Here is a 17,061-nt window from a genome sequence, read left to right as displayed (position 1 = left end):
TTTTATCCCTAAATAATTAAAAAACCCAGACCGTTCAAAACCGATACTTTACAACAAGATAAATATTTCAAACTTTTCGACCAAGTGAACTTTTATCTACCATCAAATTCTTCCGGTTTTGAGAAACCTTCCCAGCGTTCGTAATTTAATCTTTTTTTTACTTTACCCACCCTCTTTTATTCTTGCTTGTTCCACTTTCCATGGGCCAATCGGGCACGAGATTCAATAATTTGTTGCTACTTTTTTATTTCGTTCAAAAACTTCCGTTTATATTTAGCATTTATTTCATGCACACTTTGGGGTCATGCTAGTATGGTGAACAGATTTCGAATGGTTGATGCGACTCTGGACTAAAAGAATGATCCAGGAGAGCTCCAACAGCAAAGATAACAAAGTGAAACACATGGAATCAACCTACGAGAAGCTGTTCCAGTTGAAAAGCGAAACATTAGCCGAGCAACACAAGAACAAAAACACCACTTGCCCCCCAAAAACGGCTTGACACCGGTCGGAAAGAGTAAAGGCAAAGCGCATTTTTACCTGGCTGGAAAAATGCCGTTATGGAATGATGAAAAACTCCCGACTCGAACTGACCCCGTCACCCTCCCGGGCGGTGGATCAAATGCGACGGATGATTTCGGTATTTGGCCCAGTTGAAATGTCCGGCGACCGGCTGGCCCACGGCCGATAACGGAATGGATGCTGGATACGGTGGACACTTACACACAGAAGGGCGCGGCATGCATTATAAAGCAGCCAAGCCCAGCCCTTGCGCATCCGAAAATGAAAACAACAAAAAAAAGCAGGGCAAAACATCACGTCCTTCCGTTTGGCCTTCCGGCACATACACAGGGATCATCATCAAGGTGTGTTGTGTCTTTTTGCTGCACTGTACCGATTCCACTTTGTTACAGTTTATTGTCCCCGGTGAGGATTGGATGGACGTTTTTTGTGTGTGTGTTCTCATGTTGAGTTTTACCTTTTGACTTTTTGTAGGATTGAAGTTGGGGCAGAGTGCGGCGCAGGAGTTTACCGATTGACCGCGATTTTTATTGATGACGGAATGAATCAAGCGATTCAATGATTCATAAACCTGAATCGATATCATTTTTTTGTGAGGAAAACTTCACAGCGATCATGAGATCATTTATGTTTGACGAGTAAATAATTCATAAATTTAATCCTTTGTCATCTAACACGCTTCAACACCGTTTGTTGAACAAATCTCTCCCGACGTGCGTTTGCAACTCTTCAGAAGACATCCGACACCGTAAACTAAATACCGGACACGTTTCTTGTAGGACACTTGCTTCAATTTAAATTCTACACCCCCTTCGCCTCCTTAACTTTCTGGTACGCAAACAGCTTAACACGCAATCTAATCATCGTGAGAGCGAGCTGCTCGTGTGTGCCAAAAACCTTTATCCATTTGTCGGAACGATTAGATGTGAAGTTGCCACGAAGTACTTCCGAAAGCACCAAACACCTTCAACGACGATCAATTGAGAGGAGGAAAAAAGAACTATCAACAAATACCCGCCCAATCGTTTTAAAATTTTGATCTACACAAAGGCATCCACGTGGCGGGCCGTGCACGGCCAGAAGTGTCGGATTAAACTTTAGAAACGAAAAAATAAGAGAACCCAACGCACAACCGATAAAGTACGGTCGATAAGAGCCATTGGAAGAGGCGCAAGATACACACGCGTACTCTGCTCCGCATGGAAGTGATTCAAACTAGGCGATAAGCATCAAACCCCTTGCAACATTTGATGTACGGGCTTGTATGTTGTTAGAGATGGATTTTTTTTTGTGTTGACTTGAATTTCTACTTCTGTAAAGTTGCGTCGTAACTTCTCGTTACTCAGCTGAGCGTGTTTGGTACAGCGTCGGTACGTTTGTTTTTCGCATTTAGCGCATTCAAGTGCAATTGTTCATTTCCCCCTTTTTTCTTGTTCGATCAACAAGGATATCTACGGCCCAAATGTAACCCCTAGCGCGCGAGCAGTGCCACATGCAAGCCCAATCCGAAGGGGTGAATCAAATTACCATTTTATACCAGTTGATGATGCAGCCGAGCCGATAGCGAACACACACACACGCAGTAGCGAGCCGGCACCAGTTCGGTGCGGTATCGAATATCCTATTAAATTATATCATTTCGTTTGCTGCGTGAGCCGCCCCTGCTGTTGCGCTACATTTACGGCTGCGAATTGGCCTGCAATCGGCTCAAGCCATCGCGGGTATGAGGCTGGCATTGCGCAAAAACCCCCTTGGCCAGTGAGGGTTTAGTGATGATGGTTGCTCATTTTGATGTGTGATGAGTGCAAAGAGTGCAAAAGAGGAATTGGAAGTTTCCAACCGTTCGAATCGTGTGTCTGTGAAGGTGTAATGGGTGTTCGAGTTGCTCGTTAGGCCACATTATGGAACTTGTCGTGTGGCGGGGTAGAAGAATACCGGTCAGCCACAACGGTTGGATCATTAATTCCAATTACCAAACTCGTGTTCGCTTTATTGTCTTACTGCAACAACAAAAGGCATGCCGGATCCAGCTGGGGTGAGTGGTGATGACCAACCTCAAGGTCGAATCCTTGAGGAAGTCCCTCGAAATTAGTCAGCTACAGTCAGTCGGCCCATCGACTGGTCCTCCCGTTCAACCGCTTTCCCCATTTATCTAAAGCACTTTATCTAGAACCCTTCAGGCGATCGTCCTTTGGTGAGACTTCCCTGTGCGTAACAGTAGCGGCAGCTTTCCCTGCTGCTGGAAGAGAAGATTAGATCCCAATTTATTACACCCCTCGTGCAGCGGTAGTCCACGCCACCGTTCAGTCTGGTGTTACATTTCCATCAGTCTCGTCATCTATTTTACTCTCCTGTGTTCTCTTTCTCTCTCTTTATCTCAATCTTTCTTTTCAAACGAAAATTTCGAAAAACCTGTCATAATTTCAGGCTCATCCAACGTACGTCCCGCGTATCATCTTTCGCTCTTACCTCGCCCCTGAAAGGTAGGCAGACCGCACGACAGATTGTCTGCAGCAGTGTTGCCTGCTCTCACCCTACACACAAACCCATTAAAAACCGGTCACTGCGGGTTCCGTGGTGGTTATCCGGCTGGATTAGCCGGTCGGATCAGTGGTTGTAAGCCGGGGCTAATAGATTTTAGGACAGCTTGGATTTCGGGACTAGAAACAAAAAAAAAAAAACAGTACGAACTCTCCGTGAACTTCGTGCCTTGAAGCTAGGCCGATGATGATGAGCTTCATAAATATTCGGCTCTAGAGGTGCCAGAAAATCACCCAGATTGCCTGCACGCTTTACCTTCTTGTTTTTTTTTTGACTAGTTTTACCTCTCGGTAAAGATTTACTGTATATTTTGGTAAGGAAGGAGCCATTACATTGGCCTCTTCCGGCTCGGTAAGTAGAATTTAATTGATTTACAGATGTTCGATTATGCACCACCACCCTCTGCTGGTGTGTAGCATGGCCACGATGATATCAGTTTTCCTACATATGGGAGGGATTTTAGAAGGTTGTGCTGCTGGGCTTTGAAGCTTAACAGGATGCAAGAAAAGGTCGCCCTGTCGTAATGGATGTTTTGGTTTACGCTGGATTAGCCCCGGACTAGACGAGATGCAATTACGAGGGGATACAAAGATGTAGGACAAAATGTTTGTTTTGGAGGATTGTACAACAGCATGTTTGTGGGTTAGTTAGGGTTTATTAATGATGGAGGATTTCATGAAAGCTGCTTTGTGAACAAGAGCTATTGGTAGATATCAGGTAATTATGATTCTTGGATGGAGAACTCTTCACTAGTATACATTTTAATAGGAATCATTTTGTTCTATTCCAACACCATCGTATGATGTGTTCTTATTCCGAGTAATGATTTATGACTTGGACCATGCATCCAAAATCTGTCACTCGTACGGCCACGAGAAATTAGCGAACGTTCCCTACTGCCAGCCTCAATTGCTACCATATGGACAGTCGTGTACCACGAATCACACTAACGACAACTGTCAAACCCCTTCTCCCTCGGACGACATTTATCATTCGCCGATTGTCGACTTCATTAAGAAAGCGTACGGCGAATATAATGAACTTCGGGCAGCGCTCAATCCCACCACCACCAGCACCACTGTATTGCAAAGTGCATTCCAATCAAAACATCCATTGTTGTGTTGTGCGCCTCGCCCGGCAAAGCACTTGACACACGGGTAACAACGAACCCTACCCAACATCGCGGGCGAGTTACTTCGTAGCATGATTTCGTCCCCCAAAAAGTAAGAGTCGTCTCGTCCTCTTCGCGCCAGTACGAATTGTATCAAATGAGGCGTTAATTTTTGATTTGATTCACTACCGAAACACGCTATAACACACCCTGCCACCGAAATACAACAACTGTCGCTCTTGGATTCGAGCCTCGCTCTGGCTGACATATGGGCAACTGGCTACGCGATTACCTAGGCAACGCGAGAGACAGCGAGTTTTTCTTAACCCTCGGCTACAAATGTCAAACACGTTGGAATCGCTTTCCACACAGGAGGTCGTTAGGTGGATGACGCCGGGTGGGGTGTCGCATGTGAATGATAGATAGCCTCACCCGCACCAGTCGAACGTCAGGAAGTGCTTCCGTCTCGGTGTACAATACACGCGGAAGATCGGAATGATTGGGATGAAGTTGTTAGTTTTATATTGGTATAACGACGCATCTCGGCACGGAAATCGGGAAATTGATAGTTTTGTTCTGGCCGTGCTGACCTTTCCATGTGTGTAGAGAAGTGAATTGTTTAGAAAAGTGTAAATAATTGACTTGCCCGGGATACGTTTGAAGCAGATCGGTTCGTTGAAGTACCCAGCTCACGGACGGAGCAGTCAGTCAGGCATTAAGTATTGAAGTGTAGAGAAAGTGCAGGGCTGGAATATTCTTTCGAAATGCACTTGTGCACTTTGCACGGCTGGCGTACGGTCATTTACGGCCGGGTTTTGCAATTGTTATCGGAATTGGATAGCGAGCTGTCGGTTTCAATTATTCACCGCAAGTCGTTTCTTTCCCCGCTGACAGTTTTATGGAGCAAAGTGCGATTTTGAACTTTGCTAAACCGTCTCGTAGTAGGTTGCAGCTAAGATCGTTAGATTCTATGAGCTTCTAAAAACACCAACCAGAGGGCATTTCAGTTGAACCACATTGCAATAGACTTGGCCTCGGTATGGAATTCGGGAACATGTTTTCTGATACCTCTTACCTGTTTCGTAACCGAGTCGATCAGTCGCACGAAGATGTCCTGTTCCTGGCGGGCACCTGTAAAGAAGAGCGAGAAGAACACGTAAAGAAAACCCGACAAAAACACAACTATACAATACAATAAGAATGCAACGATATAATCAAACCCGTAGGTTCGATTCGATTTCCTCCTGTCCTGGAGGCGGGAGCTACCTCACCCTCTAGCAACTATAAAATGGTTCCAAATTTAATAACACTACTCCCGGAACTGCTGGAGCTACTTCGAACTGCTGCCGTCCGGGTTTTTGCGATGTAATAAGATTTAGTCTAGTGCTGCTCAATAATTGAAAACGCCATAAACCTGCAAAATCTAAGCATACTGTTCACCTTCTGCCGAGAATGGCTCCATGTGGCTATTCAAATACTGCTTCTGACCGCTCACACGTCCCAAAGGAATCCTTCTTCGTGTGAAGTCTTTCGCTCTATTTCTCCTGCTTGGGCGCTTCGACGGCGGCACAGAATCAAAACACTTAATTTTAATTGGATAAATTAAGGAGATAAAAAAGTTGCTCCTTGCCAGTTCGAAAGGCAACCAATTGACCAGTGTCGTGTTTATAAAGCTGTGGCGGTGTGGTAACCATTGTTTCAAGGGTGAGTTTCAAAATCTTATTTGTTTTTGTCATGCGCTGTCGGAGTTGTGGAGGGTTGCAGTATGAAAAGGCATCCTATTCCTCTGTATCCAAACTCCTCTTTCTCGTATGCGCTGCTATAAAACCATGTGATAGGGAAGAAAAAGGCACGCCAGAAGTTTTGCATACTTTCAAATGGTTTCTAGCTGGAGTGGGTGATTTAATTTGGTTCCTTCGAAACCCAGAAGTTGACCATACACGATCCCATCACGGCAACCGTGAAGGAAAAGTGTTTTCTTGGGATTATGTTTGCCCGAGGCCACTCATAGACACCTTGGACACTTTGGATGCTAGGTTTGCCAGGGAATGACATTGCACCGCAGGACGTAATTGTTTGTTTGATTTATTATAAACAAAAACACACCTAACCCTCCTTCAAATCCTTGTTTCACGTACGGCAATCTAAAATGAGGGAAACGACATCGTAAAATAGCCATTGGTCATTTGTTACCGACTTCCGGGGCGCTATCTATCCCCGGAGCTCTACAGGCTAAACTAAAACCAATAACCCTTGGGGAATGATTGGCCAGTTTATCTGCACCAGGGACGATACAATTATGAAAAATGGGCAAAAGGATTCTCGTGAGCGTCCTTTATAGCGTCACATAAACAACCCCATCAACTGGTTTACGTATCGGGACTCACTAGTAGTAATCGTTGGTGAACATTAATGTTTAAATAATCCCTGCTTTATTTAAGGCTATACATCCCAACAAATATGGCGTTCGGGTTAAGTTGTGGTGTAAACTTAGCTTATTGGGTTGATGAGCTTATTTAAACTAGATAGCACTATCTTCTCCAGTATCTGTAGTTTTGTTATTTCCAGCAACTATAACCTGTATTCTCCCGAGAATTCTCTGTCACCTGGGGCCAGATCTGTATAAAAAAAACACACACACACTACCAAACCATCTCCAAAATGTTCACCAGTTGAAAATTGCACCGATAAACATGGGACAGCGCTGCCATGGCACGCTTACATTTTTCTGCACACTTTTACCTGTACCCGACAGCACGTTAACAATGTGCAAACATACGCCCGCAAATCCAACTCAGGAATCGCGTATGAATTATGCAATTATGCTAAACCAAGCGTATCAGAGCTCCAGCTCTATTCTGTTGGATTATCCCGGTATCTTGGGCAAGCGAACGGGCGCGTGTCTCTTCCCGTTGAGTTTTACAGCAAAGCTTATGGTATGCGTTTGTTTTGCGCTCTCCGCTTGTCTCCAAAGTTGTTCGTTATGCTTTGGTTTTTATTTTTACTGCAACCAAAAAAAAAAGAGTTTTTTGGTTCGTTTGCTTCCCTTCTGTACCTGATTAAGCTCCACTGGTAATACATGATTATACACGGGAAAGCCTTCTCCTTTTTCAAGTGTGCTAAAACATTCGCTAATTTGTTGCGCCACACCAAAGCAGGCGGTAGGATTCAGCACCGCATCACGGTGGAATTCTGCTCGGTGGGCACCATTTGCATAAATTATGCACCATGTCCTGTTTGCACATGACACATCCCACACACACATTCGGCGGCCTTCCGGACGATCGTTTGGGCTAATTAAAACTTTACCTACTTCGGGAAGAGGACTCCTTTGGGAGAGCCCGCAGTATCGCAGGATGTATGCTGGGCGTGCACTTCCGGGCACTACTTACCATTAGCGTACAGCAGCTGCAACCGGTACTGGATGCCGTTGTTCGTCTTCTGGCCATCCGGTTCCTGCGATTGGGATTTAAGCGAGAGAGAGAGAGAGAGAAAAACTCATTGTTAGCTTTAGCTGGTGACTTCCCGGCAGGCACAAGGACGCTCGTACCGACCACTGCGTGGGGACTGTTGCGTGTCTTCGACCGACAATCTCGCCACCACCGCTGCTTACCTGATCCTTCTCGATGAAGCCGATGAAAGCGGTCCGCTCGATTTCGATGGGCTGACCGGCACGATCGTACAGGGCGACCACGAAGTGGAAGAAGTTCGACTTTCGCAGATTGCTTGGCGGCTGCTTCTCAAAGTGTGCCCGTCCAATGCCCAAGCTGTGTGTGTGTGAGAGAGAGAGAGTGAAACGGGAAAGAGACGTGAATTAAGATTTGAAAGCATATCGAGCAGTGTTTATGTATCGCCGTGCCGCTAAAACCGTTTTCCAAAGCGAAAAGTCCCACGCCTGGAAGGTAGACTAACCGTACCGCATGGTCGCCAAAGCATCATGCGCTCCTCGAAAGTGGAACTGACTTCGACTGGAGAGCTGTAAAATTTAATTGAACTGTACACTGTACGCTTCAGCTAACACTGCGTCCTCGGCGTTCACGGGAATTTCGGTGCCACGAAATGCGTGCTCTCTGCGATGCCAAACGTTCGCTAAGCGATACGGTGTTGCTCGCCGGTTATCATAGCTGGACCGCCTGCAGGGTCTGCAAACGTACCGAACCGTCGAGATGGTCCTTTCGGTCTTTCCGGCTACACTTTCCGGCAGTGCACAGTGGAGAACAGCTTACCGATATTAAATTTATGATAACTGCTTCCCCTGTGCGTCCTGCTTATAATGCCGTCCACTCTAGGCCTCCACACCCTCGGCAATTAAGAAACGGGCTGACGCGAAGAGTGCCTCTGTGCGCGCAGGCAGCGCCAATTCTAACGACAGCACACCGTCAACAGCCTCTGGGGGCGAATGCAATGTCTTTATCAGGCAAGAATCAGGCAAGAACTCACCGTACCGTACGCAACTAAGAGTCAAACGCGGCCATAACACATCATCTTTGTTAGCGGCGTCAGATGTCCTCTACTTTTTGAGTGCCTGTCCCAGTAGACTCCCAGTGCGATTCAAACATGGTTCGCGGAAAACTCACGTAAATCGTAGTGTGCAAAATTACACCCACACTAGTTTCACACGAGATAGTTCCGCTCGGAATTGACACAAAAGCTTTGTCAGCCACAAAACCACAACCACAGTGTGCTGTATCTGTATCTACAATGTTGTGTATGTGTTCCGTCCTTCTGTCAGTCCGCCCTCTCGCCTGGCCAGTCATTAACGCCGAGCACCGACTGCTACTACCATTGGCATTGCAAAGCAGTACAAATTTATTCAAAACGTACAGCCAATAAAATTTCATCGAAATATTGATAATACCCCAGCGGGCAAAAACGGACTGGCGCAGGCCGCGTCGGGTGTCGGCGAAACATAAATTGGCGAACATGGTGGCGGTTTGACCGAAACAGCGTTATTACCGTTTCCGTACTTGCAGTTCGATTTGAATTGCAGCTCTGGTTAGTGATGTTGCGGAGAAGGAGGATGAATAGGAGGTGCATCGTGATGGGTTATGCTCACTACCGATATCCCCCCGCGGGAGGGTCCAGTCTATTCCGATCGGAAGTGTGTGATGTACAGCTTCATGCTTCGAGGGATCGAGCTCAAGTGAGAGAGACAGAGAGAGTGAAATTGTGCGCGGAATGGGCTTGTCGGAGAAAAAACTGCACCAACTGCAGGTGAAACTACGGGACGGTCCGTGGAAGTGTTGATTGAGGTTTGGGATGTTTGTTTAACTGGCCCGGTTAGAACTGGCGCAGCTCGTGCTAGAAGCTGTGTGATATAATTCATCGCCTTCAATGGACGATAAAGGTCTAATTGCTTGTGCGTTTGGGTTTATTTACAAGCGATGCAAATCTTTATGGTGTTGGAAGTTGAGTTATACTCGACCGTATAACAAGAGCTGTCAAAGCTGTTCGACATATTAATGTCAAATTATGGATAGTACGATGAAGCAGGAGAGTATTATCTCTTCAAAAGGAAGGCTGGCTTTAAAAGGATATAAAATCCAAAAACTCATACAGAACACTTTTTCTCAGAATTTATATCCTTGTTTTTCAGTGCCAGGTTGTAGGCACAATGTCCTGGCGATATGAGACACCGATCAGTGGTGTTGGAAGCACTCTTATTGTTTGCATTTCCCTTCACAAACTCAGTGCATTCCGAAGGGTTTTATAGCTGACGTTCCATTGCTTGGATATAGTTGCAATGTTGTACACTGAAACATCTGGTCTGTGGTTAGCCTGAGCCCAACGGCGTTACGGGTCACGCACGCAAATTACGTACGACACCAGCGAGACAGGGCAATAAAGAAAATATGTGATCCTCTAGCCCTGAACCATGCATATGACTAGGCAACTCGACCAATAGCACCCACCACACTACATTGGAATCGTTCTTTCGAGCCGTTCCCGCTTTGGCGAATTAGGCCGAAATTAGCCTTTAGCACAAGTCTGGGCTCGGGCACCGAGTGAAACGCTTATTGCCTACGCTGGCCTTGTTCAAATGGAGAACACATCGTTGCCCAACGATTGGAGGGAAGTCCTCGCTCCCATCGACTAAACCTGAAGTTGTTCATTCTTTACGAGTGTGACCAATTTAAATTGGTTACTAATCAAGTTTATCGGTTTGATATATTGTGAAACACTCGGACTTCACTGGTGACCGTTCCGAGAAGAACCCATTTCGGAGCATCTCGTTTGAGGCAAAGCCAAACGCATGGATATCTGCTGGGATCAATAATAATGTATGAGTGGTAAAAGGAGCGTATGTATGTGCAGTGTTTATACAATGTACCCCGGCTTCTATATTTGACATCTTTCGTTTAGAATTTCAAACTATACCCGTGGTAGCACGTGCTAGAAAATTGAAGTGGACATGAGCGTTTAAGTTCCACCCGACCCGAAAATCACAATCGAAAGTAAAAGACATAAAGCATCCCGAATGTTGAATGTTTTTTTGTTGGTACACATAGCTTCGAGGACATATCAGAACGAACAAAAAAGAAACCTCCCATATTGAGGTTATCGAAAGGGTTCGTAGCTCTGGAGCTAGAACTATTGCAGGCCTGGTGTCGGTTGAATAATTGAATTACGATGTTCAATTGTTCGGAGATCGTACAACGCAACATCAGCAGTGAACACAGTCAGTTCATAGAGAAAGGAAGGACGAGAGATGGACGAAAAAAAAATGTCCCGCAAAACCCTTACACTGACAGCGCATCCGAAGACAAGTGCAGCGGGAGGATATTCATTGGAACTCGCTGGGGAGCCATCCGAAAAAGACGAACGTGCAATAACTCACCCGTTGGACCCAATACGGTAAGGGGTTGAAGATGGTTTGAGGTTTTTTTGTGTTCAAAAAGCGTACATCGACGGGGAAGAGAAAAGATGTATGATCGAATGACTTACTGCCCGGTTCTGATAAATGTTCGACCGCATCTTGAATGAAGTATGTAGAACATTGTAGAAATACAACACAAAAAAACACATCCTACTAAATTGATCTACCTTAAACACGGCAAATGTGCCCAACTTGTCATGTAGGTGACATAATGTTCTAGAACAGTTTTTGCTACGCTTCAATTGAAATTGGAGATGAAATATTCAATTCCAGGTGGACAGGTTGCAAGTTTTCCTCCCGATTTTGTATTCTCCATACCTTTAAACCCACTTAAAGCGTGACACACCGCAGCGTGGACACTGCGAGGTTTAATTTTAATTACTCGCGACATTAATTGAGCCGTCGATTGACAGATCAGCGAACGATCATCGACCGCCGTACATGCACCACCATCGGCACATGCTAGCACAAAATTAATCCCAATCGGCAAACGCTGGACACCGTGCACCGTAGTGGTGGGCATGGGAGGGTGGTATTTCATCGTCGTTTCGCGATTCGCGATAAAGTGATAATTTTATCCAGCACCGCTCGTGACAAATATGATTTGATTTGGTGGAACTTTCATCCACCGAAGTCGGCGAGGTCGGCGAAGGGGGGCGAAAGATAACCGAACAAATTATTGCAATTGGTAATGGTCGCGTGGTGGTGCTGCAAATTAAATACTCACCGCGGTTCGTGCGGTTTGTTGCCCGTTTTCGCGGTGTTTTAATCCGATTATGCTACTTGGAAGCGGATGGAATTCGATTAGTGGTCGGTAAATCGCAACTAATTTGGGTGCAATTTGTGTGTCTCATTGCTAATAGAGAGTGGGAAAAAGCGTTTTTCCGGTGTTATTGTTTTTAAGCAAGCGTATTATGGCTTTGAAACTGATAATTACTATTTAACCGGTACGTGATTGTTGTGTGTTTCAAAATGAATTAATTTGATGGTTAACAAGACAGGGGTTTTTTCAAGATTTGACAGCTTTAATGAAGTTCGCATAACAGATAGTTTAACATACAACTTTGAAAAAATAATTGTGGCAATTGTTTAAGCAAGTTTTTTTGGAAATTGTCTTTAGAAGAGGACTCCTTTTCAGTAGTCACTCGGAATTTGAAGAAGAAGGCAATTAATATTTTTTCAGAAAATCCTGGCTTCAGCAGTATTAGGCCGTTTACCCAAATTCAGAAAATGAGTTGATTTTTTATTAAATTCAAATTTATAAACCAGATAACTTAAATAGAAATGAACTAGGAATTACTTTTAAAAGATAATCAATATAAGATTTAGCAATATATTGAAGAAATGTTGCGGCTGGAGTTTTGTAGGACAAGACGAGTTTTCTATTACAACATTACATTATGAAATATTGTTTATTCAAGTGTTTGAGAAAATTAAATCTAGTAAAATTTCAACTATTTTCAAATAGAACATTAGTTTTTAAGTCTTTCAATGAACAAAAAAAAAAAATACAATGAAACTGATAAATCCTGAAGCCACCATATCAATTTTCAAATTAACTTATTGATAATTTAATCCTCACTCTCACCAACTCGGATTGAACTCAGTGGCAATCAAATGAGCAACCTGCACGTTCTGATTCGATGAAAATTAATTTCCCTTCACCATATGTCGACAAACGCCCAGAAAGCCACACCGCACTTTCCGAAAATGCCACAGCAATCCATGCCAATAAGGCTCGTTCGGGGTTTGTGTGGTAAACCAATGCACACGCCAAGCTGCCTATTTACCGTCAAGCATCATTAACCGACACTTGATGAAACCATAAACCGTTGGTCTTTGCCATACAAATGCCTAACCTAACCACAATTTGTATGTGTGTGTCGGAAGCCACACACATACACACAGTCCACATCGAACTCATTTTCCTGAGCATGGTGTGCTGGGCGTAAAATACAACTATCGTTCGAGCTCTCGGTTGTCTCGAGCGGTACCACACTCAATCTCTTCTTCCACATTCTACGGTTGAGGTAGGATTAATTGAATTTGAATTTAACCTCATCATTATACGGAGCGTTATCGAGTCGGCGGCCGGTCGGGCAACACACCGGGACAGACGCCCCGGTACGAGCCTGCTTCGTTACGCTGACGATGTTGATGTTGACGCTCTCATCAGCACAAACACATCAGACCATCCACAATCGACCACATTCTCGGATGGTGCAATTTCGGTGCGATGAACGATGTTAATCGGTTTCCTCCCGACCCCAGCCAGTCGCCCGTGCTTCAATGGCGACGTCTTTCTCTCCCGCACCCGGGAGTGCGTCATCACTCGACTAGATCACATCACGGCGGGGGATAGCTTTCATCGAATCGAAAACCGTGCACTGACAACTCCCACATCGTGCACATTTGGGCGGGAATGGTGGCAAGAGGACTGTTGGGGGTAAATGATACTCCAAAAAACGAGCATCTCCCCCTTTTTTTGTTTTTATGGGCCAATGTTCATGTGCCGAATTATGGCGTTGCAATTGCTTTGATGATATGCTCGCTTTTGATGGTTTTTGGTGTGTGTGATGATGTGTGAGAATCAGAGTGGTGAATGGATCGTTTAGAATCGTGTGCAGTCGTAATTGATTGGAAACATAGTGGTGTGATAGTTAAAACACAGTGAGACGGCATAGTTAAGCTGTGTTCGTCAAGTGATAGCTTGAAGATGATTCTTATGCAATAACCGTATAAAATGTGATACTTAATTTAATTAATAATTTTATATCTGTTGAATCATTTCCATTTGTATTCATTAACAGTGAATTGATGAACCGTGACATTTAGCGGACCGTTGTCCTTTTTGTCTGGTCTATTATTGACAAAGGAGACAAATAACTACCCAAACGAAAATAGACATCCACTAATCTCATATCAAATCCCTCCGGGGACAAAGGCACACAATTAACCTAACCTTTCCCAAAATGGACCGACGATATGTCGAGGACGAAACAACCTACACACGAAACATGCCTCGTGTGGACAATATTAATGAATTATTTTTGGCAAAACAGGTGAGCGAAGCCCATAATTCGGAAACAAATAAGTGCCACTCAAGTCTACTGCACAGGAAGGCAACGTAGAATGACATCCCCCCTTACGTAGGGGATCGATATTCTTAGGACGAAAAAATAGAGGATAAAAATAAATGAGCACATAACACGCGTTACAATGGTACGCTTATTTTGGGAGAAGACAGCCACAGTGACAACGTGTCATGCAATGTTTAATTATGTAGCCTGGGTGGATTATCGTATCGCTGGTATTAGCAGACGATTTCATCAATTTATTATCGGCTCTTAATAAGCATCAAATTAGTTTCTTTCGTTGCATTGTATGTATGTATGAAAGGTTAATGAAATATGAAATGGTTCGTATAGTCATTGTAGTATGGATATTTTCAAAATGAGCTTTTGGATGGTTTTGCATCATCTGGACCAAAAGAATCGTATTAATTTTTAGTTTATTCGCATAATAAATGGTCTGTATTCGATTCTGGAGACATTTGCGGTAAGGACTGATTACGTGATAAAGCAATTCTTTCCAACCTGTTTCGGGTTGGCATGACCGGTTACGTCATAGCATGATCATAGCATCATGTTGGTCGATTTTGAGCAGAAAAATTTGTCCCAAAACAAGCTGGGAGTACATCAAACAAGTATTACCAACACATCAATGTACAGATTTATATTTAACTCACAATATTTAATAACTAGCAATACGACAAGGACCTTCACTTGTTGGTCATCTGACAACCCAACCATTATTTTATATAATACTAATATATAACAGTGTATTTTTAAAAGTCTCCATGCAAGCACAACCTTGAACATAAAAAGACTTTGAACAAAAAAATCTCGTATACTAAACGCTTATTTTCAAACATGTCCAGTGCTAAATGGTGCTCCAATTTATCTCTTCATTTTATCTTTTATCCTCTTACAACCATCTTATCGCGGTGACTCGACACAGCAACTTTTTCAATGTAACGAACGCAAAAAAAGCGCTGAACATGAGCAGAGAACACAAAAAGTTCTTTCTCATCATCCAAAGATAGAAAACGCGAAAACCCCGTCGGGGAAGACGACGAAGGAGAAAACCACCTGACAACAGGACGCAAAGATTGCAACGAACCAACATGACCAACAGGCAGCAAACCTCGAATGAAACACTCTCCAAAAAACTAAAAAAAAACTCTGTCAAGAATCACTTGCCACATCAACCGTACTACGGGCGCAACAACTGCACGGCATCAGAAGGAAGCACAACAGAACACGAACAGATCAAACGGTTTATACGGCAAGAGTATCGCTGCGCACAAATTTTGCCCATTTCTCCAACGAGCGGAATGACTCCATTCCATCTCCTACTACCCGATAGCAGACCGTTCTCCTTCATGGAGCTGAACAGCGCGACCGGTGTTAAAACAAACAGTCGTATTAGTCACTTAACACCCCCGGATGGACGCTGTGCTGCTCCTGCTGCTGCTGCTAACAGCGGACGCCCTCGGGGTATCCTTTCTTCGTTCGCAACATCTGGTTGCTGCCCCCTGAGCGGGGGGTGGAGTAGTCGAAACCTAACCTTACCAACACACGCAAACGCCACTGCTGGATGTTGATCCTGCCTGTAGGTGTGTTTGTGTGTTTGCCTACCTTTCAGGCGAAGCCGTTGTTTAGAAGTGAGTCTGTTACAGACGTGCGTGGTTGTGTTTTTTCTCCCATCTCTTTGTTTGGGGTGCATAAAAACGAAGCTGCACGATAAAGTGAGAACATAATCGGACGTGCATCTGACACAAAACTTTTACCTATCCGATACTATCGAAAAGGGTTTGATGATGGAGCAGCGTCATCGATGTGCTCGCCCATGTCGCGGTTTTTTGGAAGCTACACAACCACTCCCCTCTCTCTATCTCTCGCTATCTCCCTTCAGCCGTTGAACCTCCGCAGTGGAGCGCATTTAGCACATAAATTATGCGAGTAAAATCGCGATCATAAATTCGCCGCATCCAAGCAACCGAGGGCAGCAGCCCCCGTTAGGTCCGTAAAGCGGGCACCACCACCGAGTTTTTATCAACCCCGAGCGATCTTAATTACTGTTGAGCGCAAAAACCGCGAACTGGCAAGTGTCATCGACGGTTGTCCCGGGCAGAGTGGTGATTTATGGACCGCGTAAAATTTGTTCAATCGCGCGGGGCTTTTGTTGGGCTCAGCCGACTATGGTTTACGTTAGAATTTAAAACGCTGTCTGCGGTTGCAGCCACTTTACGGCATTGATACACTGAAACGAACTTAAAACGTAGCAACGGGAAACGGTATTTACTTTGCCTGATCGACGGCCGGCTGCATCCAGGCGCGGGCACCGAGCGGTTCCTCCTTGAGCGATGTCATCGGGCCGCGGGGCTGATTCATGTCCGCGCCGGTCGGTGGCAGGCCGAACATCATGCCACCGGCACCGCGCGGCACCGAGGACGGATAGAGCTTCCGGCCCCATTCCAGCTCGAGCGTGGGCCAGGGCGAGGCCGAGCTAAAGCCCGGCACGGTCTCGTCCGAACGCAGCTTTAAACCGTTATCGTACACGGTGGACCACAATTTTTCTCCGTTTGCTGCAGGTCGAATCCGCCGCCGCGCGTGGATTCGATCAAGCTGGCGGGTCGGGTCGCGCTTGGTTTTTGGTTCTGCAAAACTACCCGCCTTCACAGAAAACAATTATCACTTTTTCACCACATACACTGCGGACACACTGCAAAACGCGCACTAAATTAAAGCACAATCCCGCACACAACACAGCAAGGGTGACTAGATCACCGCGGTAGCACTACCGTGTGACGTTAGCAAGAGAGTTACTCGCACTACAGACAAACATACACATACACACACACACAATTGCCCTGAAGGAAATTCCCAAACCCGCGGAAGCGATGGATATGTGCTAACGTATCTTGGGCCAGAATCCGTTCAATTAG

The 17,061-nt window shown here is 45.0% G+C and overlaps 1 protein-coding gene across 3 annotated transcripts in view; it reads right to left on the bottom strand.

Moving 5' to 3' along the window:
- The window catches only part of LOC120903775 (transcription factor collier), a 53,871-nt gene extending 37,068 nt beyond the window's left edge, over positions 1-16,803 (bottom strand). For 2 of the 3 annotated variants that reach the window (XM_040313383.1, XM_040313384.1), the window contains exons 1-4: positions 16,419-16,803; positions 7,788-7,941; positions 7,567-7,630; positions 5,250-5,305 (exon numbers count right to left, since the gene is read on the bottom strand). In XM_040313383.1, coding sequence (XP_040169317.1) covers positions 5,250-5,305; positions 7,567-7,630; positions 7,788-7,941; positions 16,419-16,540 — 396 coding nt within the window. In that variant the 5' untranslated portion in view covers positions 16,541-16,803. The remainder of the gene's footprint in view (positions 1-5,249; positions 5,306-7,566; positions 7,631-7,787; positions 7,942-16,418) is intronic. The other variant, XM_040313382.1, reaches the window with a different exon arrangement.
- Between the last annotated feature and the right edge of the window lie 258 nt (positions 16,804-17,061).

The sequence above is a fragment of the Anopheles arabiensis genome, chromosome 3 (genome assembly GCF_016920715.1).
Source record: "Anopheles arabiensis isolate DONGOLA chromosome 3, AaraD3, whole genome shotgun sequence".
Taxonomy (NCBI): domain Eukaryota; kingdom Metazoa; phylum Arthropoda; class Insecta; order Diptera; family Culicidae; genus Anopheles; species Anopheles arabiensis.
The sequence above is the reverse complement of the archived record's forward strand: the minus strand, read 5'-3'. Positions and strand labels throughout refer to the sequence as shown.